This window comes from Emydura macquarii, unplaced genomic scaffold (genome assembly GCF_026122565.2).
Source record: "Emydura macquarii macquarii isolate MOO-44397 ecotype Brisbane River unplaced genomic scaffold, CSIRO-AGI_Emac_v2 contig_2768, whole genome shotgun sequence".
Lineage (NCBI taxonomy): Eukaryota > Metazoa > Chordata > Testudines > Chelidae > Emydura > Emydura macquarii.
The window spans coordinates 37260387-37285067 of record NW_027132905.1 but is presented as its reverse complement, the minus strand read 5'-3'; the positions used below and the strand labels follow the sequence as shown (position 1 = coordinate 37285067).

The 24681-nt window shown below is 43.7% G+C and overlaps 2 protein-coding genes across 2 annotated transcripts in view; one reads left to right on the top strand and one right to left on the bottom strand.

The window, feature by feature from the left end:
* NPHP4 (nephrocystin 4) overlaps positions 1–5481 on the bottom strand; it is a 99301-nt gene extending 93820 nt beyond the window's left edge. The window contains exons 1-2 of the mRNA XM_067567095.1: positions 5311–5481; positions 1624–1776 (exon numbers count right to left, since the gene is read on the bottom strand). Coding sequence (XP_067423196.1) covers positions 1624–1776; positions 5311–5481 — 324 coding nt within the window. The remainder of the gene's footprint in view (positions 1–1623; positions 1777–5310) is intronic.
* A 6416-nt stretch (positions 5482–11897) lies between these two features.
* The window catches only part of KCNAB2 (potassium voltage-gated channel subfamily A regulatory beta subunit 2), a 100623-nt gene continuing 87839 nt past the window's right edge, over positions 11898–24681 (top strand). The window contains exon 1 of the mRNA XM_067567091.1: positions 11898–11941. The gene's annotated coding sequence lies outside the window, so the exon portion shown is untranslated. The remainder of the gene's footprint in view (positions 11942–24681) is intronic.

Sequence of the window (24681 nt, the reverse complement as noted above, 5' to 3'; positions counted from 1 at the left end):
AGGGACTCAGTCCCATGCTCTGGGTTTCCCTAAACCTCTGTGTGCCAGAAGCTAGAACTGGACAACAGAGGATGGATCACTCAATAAATTGCCCTGCTCTGTTCACTCCCTCTGAAGCATCTGACACTGGCCACTGTCAGAAGACAGAATATTGGGCTAAATGGACCATTGGTCTGACCCACTATGGACATTCTTATGTTCTCATGAACAGGAGACAGAGCAGAGGCATGTCAAATTATGAATGGCGAAGCTACAGATTATTACAAAAATGGATAGAAAGCCTCGCCTCTGACCTGGATAGCTCCCGCATTTCATAGACACAAACCATGGAAGGCTGAGTGCAAATCTTTAACAAATCCACCTTCTTTGTCCTTTCTTTATATCAAATGAGGGAGGCAGTGGCTGTGCAAGGCTAGCAGACACTCCCACACATGTTGAGAAGGCTAAGCATGTTCTGAGATGAAGCAGATGATTAATAGTTTATTACAATATTGGGAAAAACTGACAGGGTTTACGTTCTGAAATGAAGAAGAGCTCTTCCATTACAGTCTCAAGAGCATCCATCAGATGTATGTTACAACTGGAAGGAGCTCTTTGAGGTTAAAACATCAGAGATGTCTGCATGATTTATGACGGAAAAACCCCTCTTTTACATTCTTACATACCGGGGCATAAAAGCCCTTTGAGACATCATTATTACTTATTGTTGAAGCAGGTCTATTGGTGTGCATGGTGTTTTATCTACAGGCTGTAATGGGCCTGATATCTGAATGTCTGTATCTCTGAATTCTTTACACCACATTTAGGACACTTGTATGTCAGGTATTTATCTCCATGACTTATTAAACTTACTGTTTCACTGTTCACTTGGCTCTTATTAATGCTAAAAAGTATCCCACTATTGCAACTCTGGGTATTCAGCATACAGTAGATCTCCATAGATACAGACAGACTGTAACTGAATGGGGTCCCCATTCTCTTTTGTCGGTCAGTATAAATGTGCAAATAAACCAGCTCAGGACAGCAAAGTCAGGCTCACTTTGTAGAACACATGGTTGCACTTGCAAAGCAATCATACCTGCATTGCCCCCTCTCCAATGTGCCCAGCACAGCACCAGATCTCTTGGTGGGGCTGCATGCCCATCATGATACCTGACCCACAAACAGGGACCAATTCCACCAGGTGACTCAAAAGGGGATCTTCGCTTTGCAAGTGGAAAGCGCTGTGCTGAGTTAGGGCTTGTCTGTACAGTGGGTAACGTGCACTAGGTGTGCGTTTTATTTAACGTAGTGCTGTTACAGGGAACATTTAGTACACACCAGCAGGGTCTAGACAGACCAATTACAGCGCAACACATTAGTGCATGTTAGAAATCACACTCCGGCAGTAAGCATTACCCCACCGTGTAGACAAGCCCTTGGTCTCATTTCAGGGTCACACCCGACTTAAAGCAATTGCTGGAGCAGCACTGGGTGGGTCACAGTCACTCTTTGCTTGCCTTCTGGATGAAACACTGTGCATTGCATATAGCAAAATATTTATGTTCATCCAGGAAAATGTCCCTGCCCGCTCAATGGATGTTGTTATTCTCAGATCAGCTGTGTTCTCTGGTCCTGTCCTACCTCATTGAAAAACACTTTGGGTGGCTGTCCTGGCACAGCTTTGAGAGGTCTTGTGGTGCTTTTCCATGTTCTCCCAAAGAAATGACGATAGGTGATGTCAAAGAGGGACAGGCGGAGCTGGTATTCAACCTCTGACAGCCCTTCTAGCACTCTCTGGAATATAAGAATAAACAGCCTAAGTAGGAGCTTTAAGAGTTTCTGATTACAGCAGCACACTGAAATGTGTCTGCACACATTAGGGAGATTAATAACTTTGGTCTTATAAAAATGGTTCTAAACAATAGTTATGAGATACCTGTGAGTGTAATCAAAAAGGAGAGAAAATACCAGGATATTTTCTTCTGACAGTTACAGTCTAATAGCCCAAACCCTTTAACCCATAAACTCAGTGACATTCCCTCATGTTCAGACCAGAGATCTTCTCTATGCCAGGAATTCTCACCCTGAAATATGCTGTGTACTGATACATCAAGGAATAGATAGCTATGAACTTAGAAGCTGAAGTCATCCTATAACAGAAGGTGACTTTCTTTTCCCAACAGTGAGAAATCCCAAGACTGGCAAACAACCCTTTATGCATGTAAGCTTTGAGCATCCACTTGGTTTAACATATGTGAGTATTGGGCAAATGCTGTAAAACATTTTCCGGAGACACTTGACTGAATTTTTTTTAATGAGTTTGCTTCAGTCAAATTCATGTCTCTTCTGTGTTTGCTTTCTGCTAGAATCCCTGTGATTATTATTATGATTTATTATTTATAATATGGTAGCCTCCTAGGAACCCGAATCAAGGATCAGGGCCCCATTGTGCTGAATGTTGTACAGACACATAATAAAGACAGATCCTTCCCTAGATTACTTCCTTGCTACATGGCAGGCAGACAAGTGTAGTGCGGATGGATAGGAGGATGAGGTAACAAAATTGAGCAGAAGATACAGCTAATTGTTTGCTTAACCCATACCAGCTGGCAGTGATCGTGGGCATCACATCAGAAATACATTTTAAGCAGGAATTTAAAAGAGAATAAAAAGTGATCCAGTTTTACTGGCACAAAAATTTACAGAATACAAATACCAAAACTACATTTGTGAGTATTCATCCCGGCACTGCTTGGATGCTTATCCAATCATGAAACAGAAACAATACCATAAGGCTTATCTGGTTAATCAAAACTAACCAAGAAATCTCAAACACAAGTGAAGTCAAATCATCACAGAAAAATTTGCAAACAATCCACAGAGTTAAATAAAATCACACAAAAAATTGTTGAATGATTTCAAATTCCCATCTCCTCTCCTCATCCCCATCAGACACAAATATATACTGTGTACCTACCACACTTAACCAATAATCATTTTATTTGGGGTAGCTCAACAATTTTTTGGCTCACTTGTATTTTGTCAATTCTCCAAAACTCCTGTGGTCCTTTATATTCATAAGAACAGCCATACTGGGTCTACCTAGCCCAGTATCCTGTCTTCAGACAGTGACCCATTACAGATGCCTCAGAGAGAATGAACAGAGCAGGGCAATTTATCGAGTTAGCCATTCGTGTCACAGAGTGAAAAACAGACCACAAGTGACATTTTCCCAAGGGGTTGTTTGGGGAGCAGAAGGGAATATCAGCTTTTGAAACTGTTCCCTCCAAGATCTGTTCTGTGAACTGGAGCCTCTTTCAGACTTGAATTTCAAAAGTGAATTTTACTTAAATGGGCTTTTTCGGAGAGTTCCTGAGGTCAGGGCTTGATTATTTTACTGTCATTGATCATAAACAAATAACTGTAGCGTGACTCTCAACTAAAGTGTAACAATACATTCTTTTCAAAGGGATTTAAACATATATTTGGAAATTGGTAATTGTGTAAATGCATAATAATTTAATAAATGCAGCGATGGAGTTAAAAAATGTTAAAACATTTAATGTCCAGAGCAGAGGTTCCCAAACCGTGGTACATGTGCCACTAGTGATAGGTGAGCTTGATGACCCATCCCATTCAATTCACAACAATTTTCTAAGAAGGTGGTACATGAACCAATAAAAGTTTGGTCTAGAGACATGAAAGTTCTCGTCAGAGTTAAAAATTAGCATGTGAAACTTGGCTGAGATTTTCAGCTCTAAACCAAGGGCCACAACTCCCATTAACGCTACTAGAAGTGTGGCTACTTGTGGTGGCTTGGGCATGGAATTGGAGCAGCTATACTTCACAGTAACACAATGAGCTATACAAATCAGAAGCCAAGAATCTATCAAAAAACATTAGGAATAAAATAAAATTAGGTCATATTTTTAGCATAGTAAAAATTAAGCATTTCTAGCTATCAATCCAATATTGCTGTCAGCTTCAGGAGAACAGAAAGATATTACCAAATGTAACATTATTTAGTGGCCCAGTCCCTTAACCCACTGAACATTATGCTATTAGAATCTTAGTACAACATCTCCAACTCCATTTGCTGGTTAAAATACAAACCTACACAAAAATGCACAAACCTAGCTCTAAAATCCTCTTGCAAATCCTCAGACAGGCAGGAGAGTGGCATATCTGCTTAAAATTTCCACCATCACTACAGATCAACCAAGTTAAATTTTCCAGCTAGCTGACAAAAATTTTCTTCAAATTAGTGGATAAGAATAACAAAAATAACAAAAATAACAAAACAACAAAAACAATCTTTGTGACTAGTTCTTCTTTCTCTGGAGTACCTTTCAGAACCTGACTTCCACCTGTGTTTTCTCTTGGCTTGGGGAAAGCTGAGTCTTAACCAAATCAAAATGGCATATGAACAAAAAAGAAAACACGGCTAGTTGTGGTGCTTAGTAACTGTAAACACCGACTCTTTAATTTTTTTACAATTTGACATTCTAAACTATAATCCACTGATCAAATGCAGGCCTGAACATTTTTTCTCACAAGGTAAATAAAGAGAACAAAGCTTTAGTTCCTTTGCAGGGCTCACTGAACTCAAGTATATGGATGCACTTACTGAGAAAACACACCATGAGGTCATTCACTTTGAAGTGTCAGTCCTACATCCCCTGCTCAGGTGAAAGTACCCCTGACTTCAACAGGACAGCTCACATGGGTAAGAACTTCTCATATGAGTTAAATGCGATAGATCTGTCCTATAACTCATGTTAAGAATCTGTTTCTCTTGAAGCCAAGTTATTCAATTAGTGTAGAGATGAGATTGTGTCTTTAAGGACTAAAGCCCACAAAGGGGTGTGCCCAGGGAGATCCATTGCACCTTAACATGGCACAAGTGTAGGTGTCTGCAATCAAATGTATTACTCTAAAGATCCTGAACTATGGGCCAGAGAGGAGCTGTTCTATCGTATGAAAAGTCTTTTAAAAATCACATTAATTTGCACAAGACTTTACATTGCTGACAATTTAGGATTTGCCTGATCAGATCAAACCACTGATCCCTCAAATTCAGAAACCTGCCTCCAAGAATGGCCAACACCTAATGTCCACGGAAAGGTGAGAATGCCCCAGAATGCAACTTGAGCAATTGTGCACTCTGCACAAGATAGGGTGCAATGGCCTTCCGGGCACTTCTTCAGCCTAAACCTCAATACACACTGTGAAAATTTAAAAATTAGAACTCTAAATAAAGCAGTGAATGTCAGCAAGAGAAGGATGTGAGAGCTACACATCCAGAAGGCAGCCAGAATATTTCTTTACCTGCTTAATTAAATTCCCCTCAACATACTTCAGGACACACTGAAATGCTGTTGATTCCCTCGGGAGATGTCTTCTCCTCTGGGAGTGCGGAGGAATAGTCAGATTTTGCACAAAAATCCTTTGCCATTCACTCATCTTGCTGCTTAGAAGGTCACCTCTTCCTCCAGGCATCTGCTACAGTGAATGTTCATCTAGAAAATAAAACTCATTTCAGGAAAACGAATGCTCAGAACCTGTTATCTTAACACGGGCATGAGAATACTCCAAAGCCTAGGAAAAGCACAGATTTACTATCCAAATTAAAATCTGATTTTAAAAAATGGTTTATTGGAATCTCCTCCACCGGTGCTACCCCCTCTCCCTTCCAGATGAAGATAACTGGATATGACTCTCTCTGGAGCCGGTCCAGAGGTCACTCAAGAGCACTGGGTGATGCTCCATTCCTTATGAGTGTGGCACTGAGGACAGAGGGATGGAGGGACGCGCTCAGTTCACACCCATGGGGGAATGGCATGGGAGGGTACAGATTGGGGAGTTATTGGAAAGGTCGCCCACTAGTCTAGCATCAGAACCAATAGCTGAGATTTTGTGCCGCACCTCGTGGAGGCACATCACAGAATATGCAACACTGGGCTGGGAGAACGAAGACTGCTGTAAAATATGTTTGGGATTCTGGGTTACTCCAGGGATCAAAGCAGCCATTGGAGTAAATGAGCAGCCACTGGGGTGCTTTACTTTATGGGAGGCACCACAGACCAGAATCTCCATGTGCTACAGAGTTCCCTCCCAGCATGTTCTCTGTGCTGGAGCTTGTGGGGAGGCTAAAATGGGGCCACTTATGTAGCTCTACACCATGTTAGTGCTGGAGGAAGGCAGACTTTCCCAAATCCTTTAGGACAGGCCCTTTATCTTCCTTTGTGTTTGTATCCACCCAGCACGAAGTGTCAGATGGGATGGGCACCACCCCAATATAAACAATAAATAACAAGATATTGAGGGAGATCAGACAAACAACGTGCTCACGTTGTTTAAAGCAAAACTGCCTTTCTTCCATTCAGGACGGCATTCTGAATGTTGCAAAGGCAAATAACATCTTCCGTTTTTAATGAAGTGTTTCTGAAGAAGGAAGACGAGCAATACAGTAAGAGATGATCCCTATGGTTATGGCAAAGAACTGGAACTCCGGCAGCTGGAGTTCAATTCCCAGTTCTATCACAGACTCCCTGAATGGCCTTGGAGAAGTCACTCAATTTCTCTGAGCCTCAGTTCCTTATCTGTGTTTCCCTGCATGACAGAGGGATTGTGAACATAAATGAATTAATGCCTGAAGTGTTGAGATATTATAGAAAGGGGGGCAATATAATTAGACTGATGAAAGATCACTTGGTGCAATCCCCTAGCATGAGACATAGCTCCTTTTGTAGTAGTGTACTGGAGTGATTAGCAAGTTGAGGTATGACTACGCTTGGAGCTAGTGGTGTGATTCCCAGCTCGAGGAGACATACTCATACTAGCTCTAATCCAGCGAGTGTGCAGAAAATAGAATGTAGCTGTGGCAGCACAAGCTGCAGAATGAGCTAGATGCCTAGAGTATGTACTTAGGGTCTCTGACAGGCACAGACTTATGACGGCTAGTCTAACCCACTGATCGTCCTGCCACAGCTCTTCATTTTAGCACACTAGCTCAATGAGAGCTAGCATGAGTACATCTCCTCCAGCTGGGAATCATACCCTAGGTCCAAATGTAGAACATACCCTAACTTAGTTATCAGAAGGCAATTTCCTGCGTTGCTGCTGGAGAGCAACTTGCCTTATTACTAGAGATTATGGGGAAAAGTCTCTCCTACTATCTGCACTCTGCTTTCCCTACCTGTGACCTCAGTGGGAGATCTATGCAGGTAGGAAGGATTGTTGTCCAAGAAAATTGCTACCTACTGTATGCACCTGAGAAGAGAAATGTGCTTTCAGGAAAATCTCATTGCCAAACTTCCCAATTCCTCTTCTGGAAACTCTTTTGTAAAATGTAGATTACTGGGACTATCCTGGTTAATTTAACAAAAGTAATTGCGAAGATAGGCAGCTTTAAAGAAATTAAAAGAACTTACCTTGCAAATGCTTTGAAAGTCACCTGATTATCATGTGTTCAGGTGGGAACTGCATTGCTGGTATCCTAGTCTAGAAGATCAGACTGTCAAAAATAATAATAAATACATTTTAAAAAATTTTACCCCCCACCAAAGCACTCAGGGCCCTATACAACATAAAATAAAATCTCCAAAGTGACAGCTTCCTGTAGGATTAAACATAATTTAAAAAGAATAATTAAGAGACTTTTTGGGTGATTCACTCTTCTTGGAGACTGAGCTTTCTAAGTGAATAATTAGTGTATGTCAGCTTTAGGTGTCAACGAGTTCTTACTGAGCCCACAGGAGTTGGATTGCTAAAATTTTGACTGCTATCATGACCAAGCCATGATAAAACACCTTTTTTCAAAAGGCCCTTCATGCCACGAGCCTTGTTTCCATGAGTAATTTTATTTAAATTTCCCACCAATATAGCTTGGGTAACAATGGTGAAAGCACTAGGGTAGACAGACCACTAGTGATCACTGACATTTTAGTGGCTGTGTTGCAGTATTGTCAACCTCAAGAATCCAACAATCAGGAGTTTTTAAAAGTAATAAATGTGGGTTAGGGGGCTGGGCCAGATTAACTCTCCTATGGGCCGGGGCTATTAGATTTTGTGGGGCACCTGTATACAAGTCTTTTTCCTTATTTAAAACAAAATGATCACACATATGGCATCGAAGCTATTAATGCTATACTAAACTTGCCTTTTAATTAACATAAAGCCGTTCTGTGGTTCCATTACAGTCTTTAAACATGTAAGGGGTCGGCAACCTATGGCACATGTGCCAAATGTGGCATGCGAGATGATTTTGAGCAGCATTCACACTCACGCTGGGCCCACATCACATGGGAAAGGGGTGGGAGGGAAGGGCCGGGAGCACCACTGGAGCTATAGGAGAGTTAAACCAACAGCAGCAAGATGTAAGAAAATTGCCAGTGCAGACACAGCTAATAGCCTCTATCACAACTTCTGTAATAAGTGTTGGAAACAGTTTGCCCCACCTACTTTAATAGCTGAACTGTTTTCAGCCCCACATGAGGAGGACTCATTGTTGACATCCATTGATATCAATGGTACTACTGTTATGTCTAAAGTTAAGCATGGGCATAAGCATTTGCAAAGGCCTAGCTTTGCTTATCAGTTCTGAATGATTTGCTCAATCCAGTAAAGTGCAATCCCCCCCCCCCCCACACTCTTATTTTAGTAGTAAAAAAGCCACTCTGAACCTAACTGGCATGTGAGCCACAGGGTTCATCAAAGCAGTGTTTCTCAATGTATGGTCCGTCAATTGGCACCAGTCCCTGAGATCTCCCTAACACAGTTTAGGAAGGCAGCAAGCCAGTCCCTGAAAAAGGTTGAGAAACACTGTATTAAAGCATTGCCCTTCTTTTAGCTCTCACTGCTTTGCATCAAAGAAATGTTGAGCTGGAAGGAACTTTGAGAGGTCATCCAAGCCAGCCCCCAGTGCTGAGGCAGGCCCAAGTATTACATTGACCATCCCTGACAGGTCTAACATGCTCTTAAAAACCTTCAGTGATGGGGGATTCCACAACCTCCCTTGGAAGCCTTCTCCAATATTTAACTATCCTTGCAGTTAAAAGGTTTCCCTACTACCTAACCTAAATCTCTCTTGCTGCAGATTAAGTTGATTATTTCTTGTCCTACCTCAGTGGACAAGGAGAACAATTCATCACAGTCCTCTTTGTAACAGTCCTTAATGTATCTGGTCCCAGCCAATCAGTCTTTTTTTCTAAAGAATAAGCATGCCCATTTTTTTTACCTTTTCCAATAGGTCAGATTTTCTAAATCTTTGATAATTTTTGTTGCTCTCCTCTGGATTCTCTCCAGATTTGTCCACACCTTTTTTAAAGTATGGTGCCCAGAACTGGACACACTACTCCAACTGAGGCCTCATCAATGAGGAGGAGACTAGGACAATTAGCTTGCACGTCTTACATACAACTCTCCTGCTAATGCACCCCAGAATTATATTAGCCTTTTTGGCAACTGCATCACATTCTTGGCTCATATTCAATTTGTGATCCACTGGAGCCCCCGGACCTTTTTCTGCAATACTACTGCCTACCCAGTTAGTCTCCATTTTGTATGTCATTTTCCCTTCCTAAGTGAAATATTTTGCACTTCTTTACTTAATTTCATCTTGTCGATTTCAGGCCAATTCTCTCCTTAAAAGTCAAATTTAATCAAAGACAAAACTTAACCCCAACCTTGCAATTTGATATTTGCCACCCAAATCCCTAATCTCACCTAATCTTCCCTATGTTCAATGAGACGTTTTCCGCAAGCCTGGCACAAATTTTGGATCCATTCATCTAGCCAGTGCTCTAGGTAGCTGGACCTCAGCCACCCCTCCCCATGGTGTCTGGACAGCTCCCGTCTCTTATGGGACTCGGACACCAGGTGGGCTTGGTGTTTGTTTAGGAAAGTTTTCCCCCGCTCTAGCCCTGCCCCTGCCTGCGCTGCTCCTGAGCCGGCTGGAGGTGTCTTTCGTCTGGCGATGTACGAAACTTGATGCTCTTCAGTTACCCCAGCACCAATCCGGGGTAGGAGGGAGGCGAAGCAGGACCAGCGTGCACACACCGGGCAGAGGCGGCAGCGCCTGGGCCTGGGCCCCGCAGTGCGGCCTGGGCTGGCTAGGGGCCGGGACGCGGGGACCAGCTGGGGGATTCGGGGAGGGGGCAGGCGCTGAACCCCAAAAAGCGAAACGGCCACATTTACCTGCTACAATGTATCCATCTGCCATCTTCCTGGGCTGCACCAACTGCACCGGCCGCAGGGGGGGACTCCTATTCCACACTCACTCCCAACCCCGCCGCCTTCCCCCGCCTCGCCTCCGCCAAACACGCCACGAGGGGCCGGGTGCCCCGCTTCGTTAGGCAGGGCCGTCTTCCCCGGCCCAGCCTCGGCCCGGTGCTGGAGGCTCGGCTCGGTGCCCCCTGCAGGGATGGTTCGGCCCCAAGCTTGGCATCAGGTTACTAGGGCGATGGACTCAGCGGGGGGAGGGGGATCGAGGCGGGAGGAGGCTCAATCTCTGCTCCCGTGCAGCCGGGAGGGAGCCGGGCAGTGCTGGGGTGAGCGGGGCGCCGCGCAGCCAACGGGGTGTGGGGGTGACGGTGCAGCTGGGGCGGGGGGGGTCAGGGTGCCTGGAGGGGGGATGGCTGGGGTAGGGGGGTCAGGGTGCCTGGAGAGGATGGTTGGGGCAGAGGTATCAGGGTGCCTGGCTGGAGAGCATAGGCACCAAGGCAGAAGTGGCAGGCAGGCAGGGGGACAGGAGTCTGAGGCAGTGCAGTGGATTGGAAGCCCTGGGGCAGAGAGGGCCCGGAGGATTGTAGGGGAGAAGATAAGAATGGCGATCCTGGGTCAGACCCATGGTCCCTCTAGTCCAGTGTCTTGGTTCCCAACAGTGGCCGGTGCCAGAGGCTTCAGAGGGAATTAACAGAATAGGGCAATTTCAAGTGATGGATCCCCTGTCACCCAGCCTCAGCTTCTGGCACTGGAAGTTTAGGGATATCAGCTGGAGGTTTAGGTTGCCGTGGGGCAGAGGGCCTGCTGCAGTGTGGGGAGGGGGCCTGGAGCAATGTAGGGGTGGAGGCCTGTGGCATGGAGGAACAGGGGGTGAAAATGCCAGTAGAGATCACACTGCCTGATATAGTGGTGTGCCTGGGACAGGAGTATGGCACCTGGGGCAGGGAGGGAGACAGCTAAGGAAATGGGGGCAGAAACAGTCTCCGTGGGGCTTGGGCGTGGATGAAGTGGCATTGGATAGGCCGAGAGATCAGGAGAGGGAGAGTGTCCTAAAAGGGGGAGAGACAACATCCTGTGGGGAGCAGGATGCAGAGCCCAGGTGAGGCTGTACAATGTCCAGAGCAGGGGCCCTTAGACCCGGCCAGTGCGTAGAAGGATGCTGGGAGCCCGGCACCTGTGCAGTGGGAGGAAGCAGGGAGCACCCGAGGCAGTGGGCCATGGGGGGAAAGGGGGAAGAGTGGCATCCCAGTCCCGGGGAAAGGGTGATCAGACCTGTTATCTCCGGAGGTCCCGATAACTAGGGGATTTGTCCTATATACACAACTATACCCTACCCCCCCCCCAAAAAAAAAAAAAAAAAAAAGTGTCCTGATTGTTCGCACTTGCTATCTGGCCACCGTAATCCGGGCAGGAAAGATGTGGGGACGCTGGGCACCAGCTGGGAGCCGGCTGGCCAGTGCTGGTGGGAGCGCGGCGCTAAAAGCGACCCGTAGGGGGCGCCGGAGGGCGGGAGGAGGGGCTCTCAGTCCCGCTGTTTCGTAATCAGGAGGCTCTCTCGGCACCCAATCAGCGCCGTCCTGGGAAAAGGTCATTTGCATGTCTGTGAGCGGCAGGGCCAAGCGGCCAATGGGCGGGGGCGCCGGGCGGAGCTTCTCCCCCACGAGGGCGGCTAGAATTAAGATGGTCTGAATCAGCCGGATGGAGCGGAGCGGTCTTGGGGAGCAGCTGCCGCCAGGTGCGGGCAGTGTGGGGCCGGGGCATGGGGGAGGCTGGAGAACAGGGGCGCCGGCGCGGGCACCGTGGGGCTCGGAGGTGTACTGTACGCGGAGTGGGGGCCGCTTGTGGTGCCCCCCCAGCGCCAGCAGAGGCCGTGGGGTGAGCAGGGCGCGAGTGGGGCTGAGCGGCTGGAGGCTCCGGCCCGAGAGGCTTTGAACCCGTTAGCTCAGCCTGGCCAGGCGGCGTGTGCCTGAGCTGGGCCAGGCCCCCTCACAACCATCTGTGTCTCGGCCCCCGCCGTGGTGTCCGGGCCCGTGCTCTCTGGGCGCTGCCCTTGCGGGAGCGGGAAGTGATTTCTTACCAAGTGACCCGCTCATCTGCCTGCCCGAGGATCCCGGCGCACGGCGCTGGACAGAGTGGCTGGCTTCTCGAGGTCCCGTCCAGCCCTTTGTTTTTGGGATCTCCCCCCCCCCCCCCCCAACACCCTGCTCTGCTTCCCCCGCGTTTTTAGTAGCTCCTGGTTTTTACCGTTGTCAGGAAATGACTGCATTTGCCCCTGCTGATTTATACCACTTTTGTGAGGCTGGAGAAGTTCAGCCTCAGTTGCTCGGAGATGTGTGCGATGGACAGGGCAGCGTTACCACGGATTTGAGTGACAGTCCGTTCAGTTGCCTTCTTTTGCTCAGTGCTCGGTGAACCTTATTGTAGTGCATGTGTGCAAGCGGGCAGATTTAAGGTTGCAGTAAAAATTGTCACTGAATTTCAGGATGTTTGTGGAATTAAACTTGTCTCCTTAATGTTGTGTTAATTGAGGTCTCTGTATTCAAAATCTGTATTATTTAATACAATGACATTTGTGAACTAGGTTCACATGAGGCCTTAGGAGTGGGTGGCGCGTAGGCCAAAAATGTTACTGAATGGAGGGAAAACTGTCTTTTAAAAAATGTTAAAGCTATTTATAGTGCATGAGGCAGTTTCTCTTACAAGGCAAAGGAAGGCTTTCTGTACAGAAATTGTTTGGGGGATAGAAAATTAAAGCATGGTGGGCCCTTTTACCTGTTATGGAATCAAATCGCTGAGCAGCATTGGAGTCTGACACTTTGCCAGTACAACCATTCTGTAACAGTGAATGTTATCACTGTTAAGGATTTGTGTTACAGTGGCCCATCTAGGATCAAGGCTCTGTTGTGCTGGGCTCTGTACAGACATAGGTAAAGACAGGGTCCCTGCCCTAAACAGCTTGCAGTATCAATTATAGACTGAAGAAGAGTTATTAGGAGTCATCTGTAATTTAGTCTTAAAAATGTCAGAGAATGCCTTGAGCAAAGAATAGATGCTCCTATGTAGTGAAGGAGTGTATACATCAAAATACGTAACGGCTTATGCTGGCAAAACTTTTGTGTCTCAAGGATGCAGGAAAAAACATCCTGCTGAGCATTGTAAGTTTTGCTCCCATAAGTGAGAGTGTAGACAGCACAATGTCGGTGGGAGAGAGCTCTTCCTCGTTGAGGTGGTTTTATTATGTCGGAGGCTACGCTAGCACTACAGAGTCTCTCTTTTCAGTGTAAGATGTTGCTTCTGCTCTTTGAAATCAGAATGCTGCTCCTCTGGGTCCTGTAGAATAGACTGCAACATGGAGCCTGTCACATTCAGGCCTGACTAGCAGGATTGGCTGAGCTTACTTGTGGGGGGGTTCTTCACTGTGGCTGAAATGGTTCCGGGGTCTTTGCCATGCTGCCACAGGCAGCTAATGCAGACATGGTTATTTAACACATAGGCAGCCCTGAGAAGGGACTAGGAACCAGGAAGGTGATCAAAATTCAACAGGGCTAGCTGGTTAAGGTGTAAATGGAAAAAATCGCTATTTTGTCTCCTAGATGCATAGATTCCAAGGCCTGAAGGGACCATTTTGATCATCTAGTCTAACCTCCTGTATAACAAGCCATAGACCTAAACCCAAGCTCTCCTGTCTCTCTCTACTCTGGTGACTGAGGCTGTCTCTGTTTTGGCTTTCAGTTGAGAGCCAAGCTACAAGACTTTTTTCCTCCAGCAAAAATTAATGTTGTGTTTGTTTGTTTTAAAAAAAAGAAATACTTTCATTTTTTCTTCTTACTGACTGGTTAGCAAGACTTTGCTGTGATCACACCTATGGTACGTCTATACTGCACACTCCGCACAGTGGTATGTAGAGTATGTAAACTGCACATCCCCTAGCCTGGGTATAAATTCCCCCTGTGGCAGGAAAAGTCTCCAGTGATGGGGATGCAGCATAACACTACGCTGCTAAAAATAACAGTATAGATGATGAGATGCTGATTAGGGGAATAAAGACACACCCATACAACTCTCTATTTGCCCAAGCAGTGCCTCCTCCAGCTACACGGCTATTTAAGCTGTGTGATGTCCTGCTGCCTCCTTGCATGCAGCTGGTGCCTTTCCCTGAGCATGGGAGCCTTTCCACCATGGGGAAAGGCTATGGCAGCTCCCTTCACTGGAGCCTTTCGCTGATGAGTGCAGCTACGCACGGTGAATGCAGCTTGCTTTTCAATTCATGCTGCTGCTATTGTAGCCATAGCCCTAACGTAAGGAATCTCACTGTTTGAATTAATTAAAGGTGGTTCCTTTCTTGCCCCGTTTCTCGTTTTGCAAAGCAGTTCCCCCTTCTCATTTTTGGGTCTTCAGTGATGCTTTGCAGGATCATTGTACTTCCATGTTGAAATTGTGACAAGTCTGGGCTTGGGACCTGACTCCGTTGGTAGAGCAGGGTTCTGAGAAAGCACAGTTTTGATTGGCTGGTTGATTTTTAGTGACCAGATTGGAGAGTGAGGTTGCCTTTCTCCCGTGGATTAAAGACCTAGGCAATGGCAGTGCAAGTGTCCCCCGTGTTGCCCTGACAATCTATCTCAACTCTGATGCATCAGGATCACCTCTAAAGGGGAAGGAACTTCATTCACCATACCCAGGAGCTGATTCTTTTTTTTAGTGGAAGAAATGCTACTTCCTAGAGAGAACTAAAGAGAATAAGAATGTTTTTCTCCCTGTAAAATACAAAGTTGCTCTGCCAGGCGTGCTTTCTGAATAAAGCAACCATTCCTTCTGGGGCTGTGGCACCACTGCAAGGACGTGGGCTAGAATGAACCTGCTGATTTCACAGCAGATGTGAGATCTTTTGATATTCTTAGACAAGGAGCTTGGCAGTCTCTTGTCATTCTGATTTTATTCAGCTGCTAAACTGCTGTCGCCACATGCACTAAAGCTGTGACAGTACAGAGTAGGTTAAGTAAGGTTCTGCATGAAGGGTTCTGAATTGTGAACTAGAATCCCATTTTTTTCATATGTTCTTCAATCAGGACTGGATTTGACCCAGCAAACTACAAGTGAGAGTCTTTGTATCTTATTTCATCACTCCCTGGAGTCATCCAGCCCTAGATTGTAATTATCTGTTGCAGTGAAAACATATTAATTGGCATATTAACATATTAATCCTTGTTACATTTTAATACAGATGTCAAAAATATCAGGCAAATTTTATCCTTATTTAAAAATGTGAGGAAGAGTGACTCCAAGAAGCTAATATTGATGCAGGCAGACTATGCTGTCTCACTTCTGTGGTCACATCTTGTTCAGGGTTAGCAATCATTGTTTAAGCTTCCATCGTTAACAGTGTATTGAGTAAGAAGTAGTACTTTATATTGACTTTATTAAAATGATAAAAAAATAAACCAGTGTCTGGGAATTGCTCCATGTGGTCAGAGGAATTTATTTATTGCTGCATGTATTATTACTTCTGTTGCATAATTTTGTTGAATATTACTGACTCTTTTAGAAGTTTATTTACTAGTCTAAGTCTTTATGCCATGCATTTGATTGCATACGTTTGTAGTGAGATTGTGTCCGTATTAGATCACCAGGAACAGAAATTCACATTAACTTTGTGGCTGATACAGTAATGGGGTTTAGTTTTTAAGTAATGCATGATGCCAATTGTTTACTTTTAATTTCTGGCCCTAAGATCTTTGCTAAGACTCCCCTCTTGGCTAATTATAAACCTTCTTAACACACCATGGTAACTACTTCTTTTTCTGTAAGTAGATTAAAAAGCAATTTCTAGTATTTAAAAAAGCTGATAGTGTCTTGAGTGCATATGTCAAAGATGAATGTTGGATTTTTCTAGTCCTAAAACCCATTTGTTTGAGTAATGAGCAACAGAGTTTAGAGGGACCCTATCAACTTGAAATCTACTAAGCTATAAAAAAAAAAGGGGGGGGGGGGATAGGGAATTTAAAATTTGCAGAAAAACTCCATATGTGCAAATGTATATGCCTTCTCAGAGTATAGCTATGCAGATTTATAGAGTATTTTACCATTGTATTATATCAGAAAAAACACCTCTTGTTTTATTTTGTCAGTATTATTAATACTTTGCATCATCTTATAGCAATACATTTTTATTTTAAACAGAGAAGACATTTCAAGAACTACATCTTTCCTGAGTCTTCCTATTAATTTATTGTTTTTTCTCTCCCTTTTTATTGTATCAAAGGTCTATATTAACAAAGCAGTGATTGATGGACTAATTATACAGTAGAACTAGTTAAACACAAAGTGCTGTCAACTACACAGAGCAAACAAACTGGGGGGAAAATTGTGTGTATGCATACATTTTTTTTCTCTAATCTCTTTTACTTAACATTATAAGTATTACTTCTAGCTATAGGAGATAAAAATGTTCAGATGCGGGTAACTTTTTTGTGTAGACGCTATCCCCTCAAATTACCTTGTCCCATGTGAGATTTGATTCCACTGTTAAGGAGTGCTCTTCAGGCCTCAGATGTACCCTTGAATCAAATCTCATCTTCCTCTCCTCTATTTATAGCAGTGTGGATCAATTTGGCAGCTAGAATGAATATCCAGTGAGATATGATTATTATTGCCATGTATGTTTCATGATGCAGTTATGCTGTATGGTACAACTGCCTTGTTGTGTCACTCAGTATTCTTTGCTGTTAAACCATGAGCTTAATTTCAACAAATATATGAAATCAAATCCTCAAATATATATATTTAGAAAACAGGCAGTTTCCTTAAAGGAAAATAAATCCCATGCAGCATGCCAGTGGGATAGTTCTAAGATTAGTAATGTCTTAAAATAATATCATGTGGGTCAACACTCAAGAAGAACCAAACTCTGTGGTCATGGGTGTGGATGTGGTTTTTGGGAAGACCTTGCCAGACTGAGGGGTTTCCTCCATTTCTGGTTTTAAAAAAAAAAGAAAGAAAGAAAGAGAAAAAGCTGGTCCTTGTAGTAGACCGTATCTCTCTAGTACCCCCATGGAGAGAGGGTAGGCACTGCTTGTGAGTGAGCATCCAGGGCACAGCCCTCCACCTTTGGTGTTCAAAGCATCATCATCCCCCCCCCCTGCTTTTTGCTGGGAGAGTGGAGTTTAAAGTAGTCCAAACAAAAAGTCTATATGTTTCCACAACCCACAGAAACAGAGTCCTAGACCTCTGGGAAGCCAGGTCGAGGAAACAAGAAGAGAAAAATGCCAGCCCTTCTTCTTCTTTCTGAGAGGGCCTGGGTAGCCAAGGCTTTCAAGCTATGTTCCAGTCAGCAACCTGGGGCTGTAGGGCTTTGAGTTGCTGTCCTGCATGGAGCAAGGAGCTGCGCATATCTAGGCTGGACAAGCCTCACAGGTGTGTAGGGTTGAGGCTAAATGTGCCCGGAGGAGTTCTTTAACCTTTTTCTTACTGGGGTGGGGAATCTGCCGCATCACACTTTTTTCTTCTCTTTGAGTAACAATCACAGGAGCAAGGGGATTCTTAGGAAGCAGAGAGCCGGTGATTCAGGGTGAGATCTGCCTGTTCTCCTGGCTGTCCCATCACTTCCACGCATAAATTGACTCCACCATTGCTCCCTACCCTACTGGCTACTCATTGTATGCTTAATTCTTGGTTATTTGTATTATGATAGCACCGAGAAGCTCTATTCAGGGATCAGGGCCTCATTGTGCCAGGCCCTGTACAGATGTGTGACCAGGAAGACAGCCCCCATCCCAAAGAGTTCACAGTCTACATAGTTCTTAAACTTTCATGATTGTTTATCTGTATTTTCAAAAGAGTCAAGTGAGCATTTCATACTATCCTCTTCTGTGTGTTGCCTCCTTTCCAAGGAAAAGGAAGACTATTGATCAGCAATGTGATCATTCCATTTTCTCTTGATACTAACAGAACATGGGCTGGAGAAACCAATAATTACATTGAGTTACTCCTTCGCTAGCTGATCCAAAGCCTAGACAGTTGTTTTTGCAACTTAATATACAAGTACAAAAGAAACTTCTAAACTTTACTATTTGGTATGAAGATTTTGGACACTACTAGATTAGCTTTTTATATATAAATATGGCTGATAGTGATTACTCGAACATTTGAAGTACAGATACAGAAATTCTGTCAACCACCTTTATTGGGAGCTGGAGCCCTTGAAAATTCCAGATGTTCTACCCATAGTGATTGTTTTCTGTTTCCATACCATTCTTTCTCGTAAGGTGTTTTTTTCATAATGGTTTTGCCTCTTTTCATTCTAAAGAAAGCAGGTTTAATTTTCAAAAATGCCTAAGTCTCTTTGAAACTCAATGAGACTTAGACTCTAGTCACCTTGCTGCTCTTGAAAATGTTACTGTGCATCAACTTCTTCTCCAAGCATCACAAAAAGCCTTTGTGTTATATGGACAGTGAACACATGGAAGCCCACAGAATATTTCTTCCTGTAACATCCCTTTCCCATGACATTTCCCATCAGAGTCCAGAGGAAAGAACACCTGTTCGACACATTCAACTTGATCTGAGGGAAAACTTTGAAAAAGTGTAATCTCTCCCAACTGATGTAAAAAGTCACCCATTCTGCATGTAATCAGATTACTAAGAACACTTCCTGAAGACTATATAACTATACATTTTAAACTTTGGCCATTTGCCACCTGTGTCCCTTTCAGACTTGTAAGTCTTGGAAAATGTCTGTTTTCTTAGGCTATGTCTTCGGCGGCGTCAGATCGACTTCTCTGGATCGACTGAGCGGTCAGTGAAGACCTGCTCAGTCGATCCAGAAATGGATGTATTAACACCACCTTCTCAAGTGGCATAGCACTGCGTCAATGGGAACACGGTTCCCGTCAGTGCAGTGCAGTGAAGACGGCGCGCAGAACAGAAGCAGAGAAGTCAATGGGAGTTGCACAAGTTTTTTGTGTAGCTTACGTAACTCTGGTCACCTGCTGCCGAATCTCCGAGGTAAGTGAAGACAAGCCCTTAGACTGGACAAACTCGCTGTGTGGCAACTGCTATTTCCAATATCTTATTTAGTGTTGTATATTATTCTATAGCAGACCAGTTTGTAAGACCATGTACAAAAATTACTGGGTGCACAGGGTCTCTGAAAATCATGACCAAAGTGACTCAAACTGCACCCAACATTGTAGGTTAATTTAAAAAAATGTTGCTCTAACTGTTCTTTGATCTTTACTGATCAAGTCAGTAGCACAGTCTGCTCTAGAACTCTGGAGTTCCATGCCCCATGTTCAACTGAATTAGACCATGATACCTCTGTGTGTGGGTGTGTGGTTTTTTTGGGTTTTTTTTAAGGTTGAAATAGTTTTTTACCTCCTAAGTTTCACTAGTTAGGAAATAATATTATTAGTTACAGAATATCTGAAATGAAGTGATTTTCTTCTGACAGGTTTCTTATCCTGGTAAAGAGCAAACTGTGCAAAAAAACCCAAACTTCGCTGTTTGTTTAATGGGATGGGTTGTATGCAGTGAAGTAAGTTGCTGGTGGAAAACAGCACTGTCTTATGGAAAACTGATATACCTTGTGCCATATTTCAGAGGGGGAATGGACAATTCCTAGCTTCTTACATATTCCTTAATGTAAGTTAAAACTGCTTTGAAAAGATAAAGCAAGGGGGAAAGAGTCCTTCAATTCAGCAGGCTGCTACCAGCACTTAAAACACATTAAAAACAATCCAGAAAGATAAATTGACAAACTTAAGTCTATTTAATTCTACATCTCTTACTAGGGAAGAGGCTTTCAGTAGCAGTGGGCTTAAAAAGGAAAATTTTATTTCCCAGAGAGATTTTACAGTATAGTGAGAGAGAATTGTAATACGGTAAAAGATTATGTTGTGTGAGGATGTGAGGGTTTTGGGTGGAAGTTGTCCCAAGGCGACAGGAGCCTGGTGACTGAATAAAGAAATACTTGAGTCAGTGTGAACCAAGTGAAAGATGTGTACCCAGGGAAGGACATTGTCCTTGGCATGAACTTTGGATGGAGCCGGTGTCAGGAGTTCATGCTAAAAGATGGATAGTTGACACTAAAGCTTTCAAAACCTTTCCTTCCAAAAAGGTTTTAACTTCTTGGCAAGCTGTGACTCCTCACTGGTTAACAAGAAATGCCTCAGCTGTGTAGCCACTGACAGAATCTGCATGCAGAGCTTCAGGTGGGGTAGAGGGAAAAAGAAACCTGTAAGAGCTGCATTCAGTAAAAGGTGCCTTGGGGGTATGGTAGGTGGGGTGCAGCGCAAGAAGCTAGGGAGGGCCCTATGCAAATGAAACAGGAATTTAAGGCAGCAGAATGTAATTACTTGAGTTGGAATTTGCCCCGACAATGCAGTTAGTAATGGGAAGTTCCACGTGATCATTAATAATGACAAGAAGAGAAAGGACCTTCGTTTTTTACTTCTCCAAAAGTAGAGTCCTGTCTGATTATTACACTTACGTTTAGTAGGAAACAAAATATAGGATGATTGACCATATTGACCTAACATACTTACTCTGCATAATTTGGGGCAGCTACTGGAATATTTGTGATTTGAAATGCTCAGAGTGCTGATTTTGCTGTGTCACTTTTATATATATATATATAGTTCCTTGTTTACAGGTATGTGGGTAGGAAGATTGGCAGAACAAAACTGAAACACATCAGATCTGATGAATCAATATGTTTGTGTAAGTTTACTGAAGAAACAAAGCTGTATTGCTGATGCTAGCAAAACACTCCTTAAAACAGTTAGTTGGTTGGTGGGTTGGTTTATTTATCTATCCTTCTGTCTTATATTCCCAGTAGTCTAAAATTTCTGCTGTTGTGAGGGAAAGCATGTAATGTACTCAGCAGTTCAATGATCTCTTGATCTTTATAGTGCTTTAAGTTTAAATGCCTACCAAAATATTAAATAAAAATGGGAAATGAGGCTATTTTAGAGTAAAGGCATGTCTAAAACTGCAGGCCTTTAAAAGAGTGAGGAAATTGGAGAGTTGTAGAGTGAAATGAGGAGATCCAGAGGGGCAAATGCAGAGACTTGTTCCCAATAATCTCTCCCTTGGCTCTATCCTTTTGACACTAGTGTCTGTATGGCACACAGATTTATCACCCTACCAATGAAGGCCCCCTTTCTTTGGTATTTCCTCCTCCCCCCCCTTAGGTTTCCTTCAAGCTGGAGAAACATACCTTTTTAAAAAGTGTGTGTATGATAAAATTCAGCTGGTAGTTGAGGTTCTGTTTTTATGGTGTGAGCAGAGCATCTTATAACTTGTGCATCCTTTCTCCATCTGCGATTCAGTCCCTTCTCATAGCTGAGTATTCAATAATCTGTAACAGAGGGGCAGAAGGATACCAGGGGATAGCTCTCACGAGTTCCTCATTTCAAGGACCATTACTCACTTTAGTTCAAAAGTTATCTCTGTTCTACACAAATTTAGCATGCACTCACTTTTATTGTTGATTTTTTGTTTCTTTTTGTTCCATCAGAAATAACAAATCTTGAGACTGAAGGCACAGACAGTTATTTGCACCAAAGGAGTGAATCACACAGCATTTTAAGTCCCCTTTCTGTCTCTCATTTTGGAGCTGCATCACACATAATGTTCTATGTTTGGGCTGTGGCAAGTTGAGATGTATGATGCCCGGCTTCTCGGTTTTGGTCTCTGAGTCACCCTGATGTCAGGTGCTTGAACTCTGCAGGAAGATGCAGGGTACTTGCTGCTGAGTTGTAGCAGTTGGAAGGCCCTAGTAAAAGCCAAATGTCTGGGAAAAAGCTTAGGCTTCTTAAAAGCCTTGGCAAGCAATTTATGTCCAAGGATGGGATGCTGGCTGGGAAAATCCATTTTACAATGGCAAGGGAGGCAGATGTTCCAGGGCCTTACTCTTTTTTTGTCTTGTAAAACTGTTTCTGTAAGGTAAATCTCAGTTAAATCCAGAGCAGAGTCTTATGCATGCTGCTGTGCTCAGAGCAGATCTAGAGCTCTGACATTGCTCTAGGATTGTACTTTATTTGAATTTCCAGGGCTGCAAACTAAAATTAATCTAGCCTCTGTAAGCTGTAAGGCAGGTTTTGCTAGTTCAGAGGTGGCCAAAGCATGGCCCATGAGGTTCTACAATGCACCCTCCAGCTGGCCTCCTGTCTAATACAGAGGTGGTGTTTGCAGAGACTGTAGGTCCCCGTATTCCATCTTGAACCGAGAGCAGGTTGCTGACATCAGGAGTCAGTATTGCATCTGGGGACCTGTTGCCTCCATATCAATTCTCTGTTCCACTTAATGCAAAGTAATTATGCCCCTGGGGCACCCAAAAAGTCGCCAGTCTAGCCCCTGGACAAAGTTTTTGTGCCCCTGAGCTAGACGAACACACACCAGGAAATTCACATTGGAAGACATATTGCTGGTCTCAGTGGGGTAATGTGACACTGCAGCTCACGTGACCTCACTGTGGTAAATTTAATCCCTAGCTGCCTGTCCCAGTTTGCTCAACACACTGCCCTGACCTCTCCCATAACAAGGGCTGAGCAGAGCTAGATTAGGCAATGGCATAGTTGACTCAAATCTTCTGTGGGCCACTGTTGTTGAAAGTTCCGTCCCTTGTGATACAGGCAGTGACTGGGAGCATCACAAAGAAGATTCAAACCTGACTCACCAGCAGGTAGAGTTAAAGGAGGCATTTTGTCATTCTGTTTAAATGTTAGACATGGAAGTACTTCTCGTCTGGAGTAACTAATCTTCAGGGTCAAATTTTGAAAATGTAGCTATCTCTGGGTTTTGGCTTTAGTTGCCTGGTATTGAAAACTTGGCCTTTAATGTAATGGTATGTTATCCTCTTCTAATCTCCGGGGGGTGTTGATTTTTAAAAGAGAAGCTGCTTATAAATCCAGGAATCCTCCATATAATTGTAGAAAAGTAGTGCTGGAAAGGACCAAGATAAGTCATCTAGTCCATCCCGCTGCGCTCAGGCAGGACTAAGTAAACCTAGAACCATCCCTGACAGGTGTTTGCCCAACCTGTTTTTTAAAAACCTCCAATGATGGGGATTCCACAACCTTAAGTGACTTTCAGTTCTTAACTATTCTTACAGTAAGAGAATTTTTCCATAAATCTAACCTGAATCTCCCTTGATGGACAACTCAGCAAAAGCATAGGCCAATGTGCAGCAGCAAACAAGATGGCAGGTTATATTAACAAAGGAGGGAAAGTATAATTCTGAAAATATTACAGTGCCTTTGCATAAATTAATAGTATGCCCTGACCTGGAGTATTCTGTTCACCCCACATCAAAAGTAAGAAGAAATTTAAAAAAAAAAAAAAAAAAAAAATTCAGAGAAGGGCAGTGAAAATAATTAGAGATGTGGAAAGACTTCCTTATGAGGAATGATTAAAAGATTAAGACCATAAAGGTAAAAGAAGAGACAAATAAGAGAGGACATGACAGAGGTGGGACTATGTATTTAAAAATAAAAATGGGTAGAGGAGGTGAATCAGGAGTATTTTGCCCCTTTTTTAGAACCGTGGAACAAGGAGGCATCCAATAAAATATCAGTTTTAAAGGTTTGCTTGCTTGTTTGTTTGTTTTTTTACACACACACAAATCTTATGGAACTCAATGTTGCAGTATATTGTTGAAGCCAAGAGTTTAGCAGGATTCAAAAAAGTATTAGGCTGGTCTACACTTAAAAGTTTTGCTGGCATAGCTGTGTTGGTTAGGAGTGGGGTTTGGGAGAGAAGGGGAATCACACACCCCTATCTAACACAGGCATGCTGGCAAAAGCATTAATGTTGATGCAGTTAAGTCAGCAAAAAAGTTTTTAGGTCCGTATAGCTTACTTTGTTCAGGTAACTGGTATAAGCCATACTGGCAAAATAATTCTTTTAGCCAGTATAAACTGCATCTCCACTAGGAGGTTTTTCCAGGTTAGCTGTACTTTCAAATCCTTTCTAGAGTAGACAAGGCCTTAGACAGTTACATGGATAATAATTACAGTAACATTAAATGGGATAAAACGTATGATTGACACAAACCTGCATGCTTCAGGGCATAAAACAGCCACCAGCTACCCATGGTTAGGAGGAACCTTTCCAAAGAGGCAGATTATTCCTTCAGTATCTATTCTGGGGCATCATCTATTTTCCTCTGAAATATCTTGGATTTGCCGCTGTTGGAGAAACCAAATGACCCATCACTTAGACCTGATAAGGCAATTCTCCATTCCTGTATTTTCTGTTGTGCAGAAATAATCTGAAATCAGCCACACTGGAAGCCAGGAACAGAGAGAGGAACTGGGCTTTTTCTAACTGAAAACAACCAAGCTCTTTAATACAAGGTTTCAGCCCAATGGGAATTTAAAAAAAAAAAGAGGGAGGGAGAGAGAGAGATCTGGCAGCTGCTCAGCTGCACTGCCATGTGCTGCTATGATAAATGCAGTTTGTGCCCCTGGGATTCTCCAG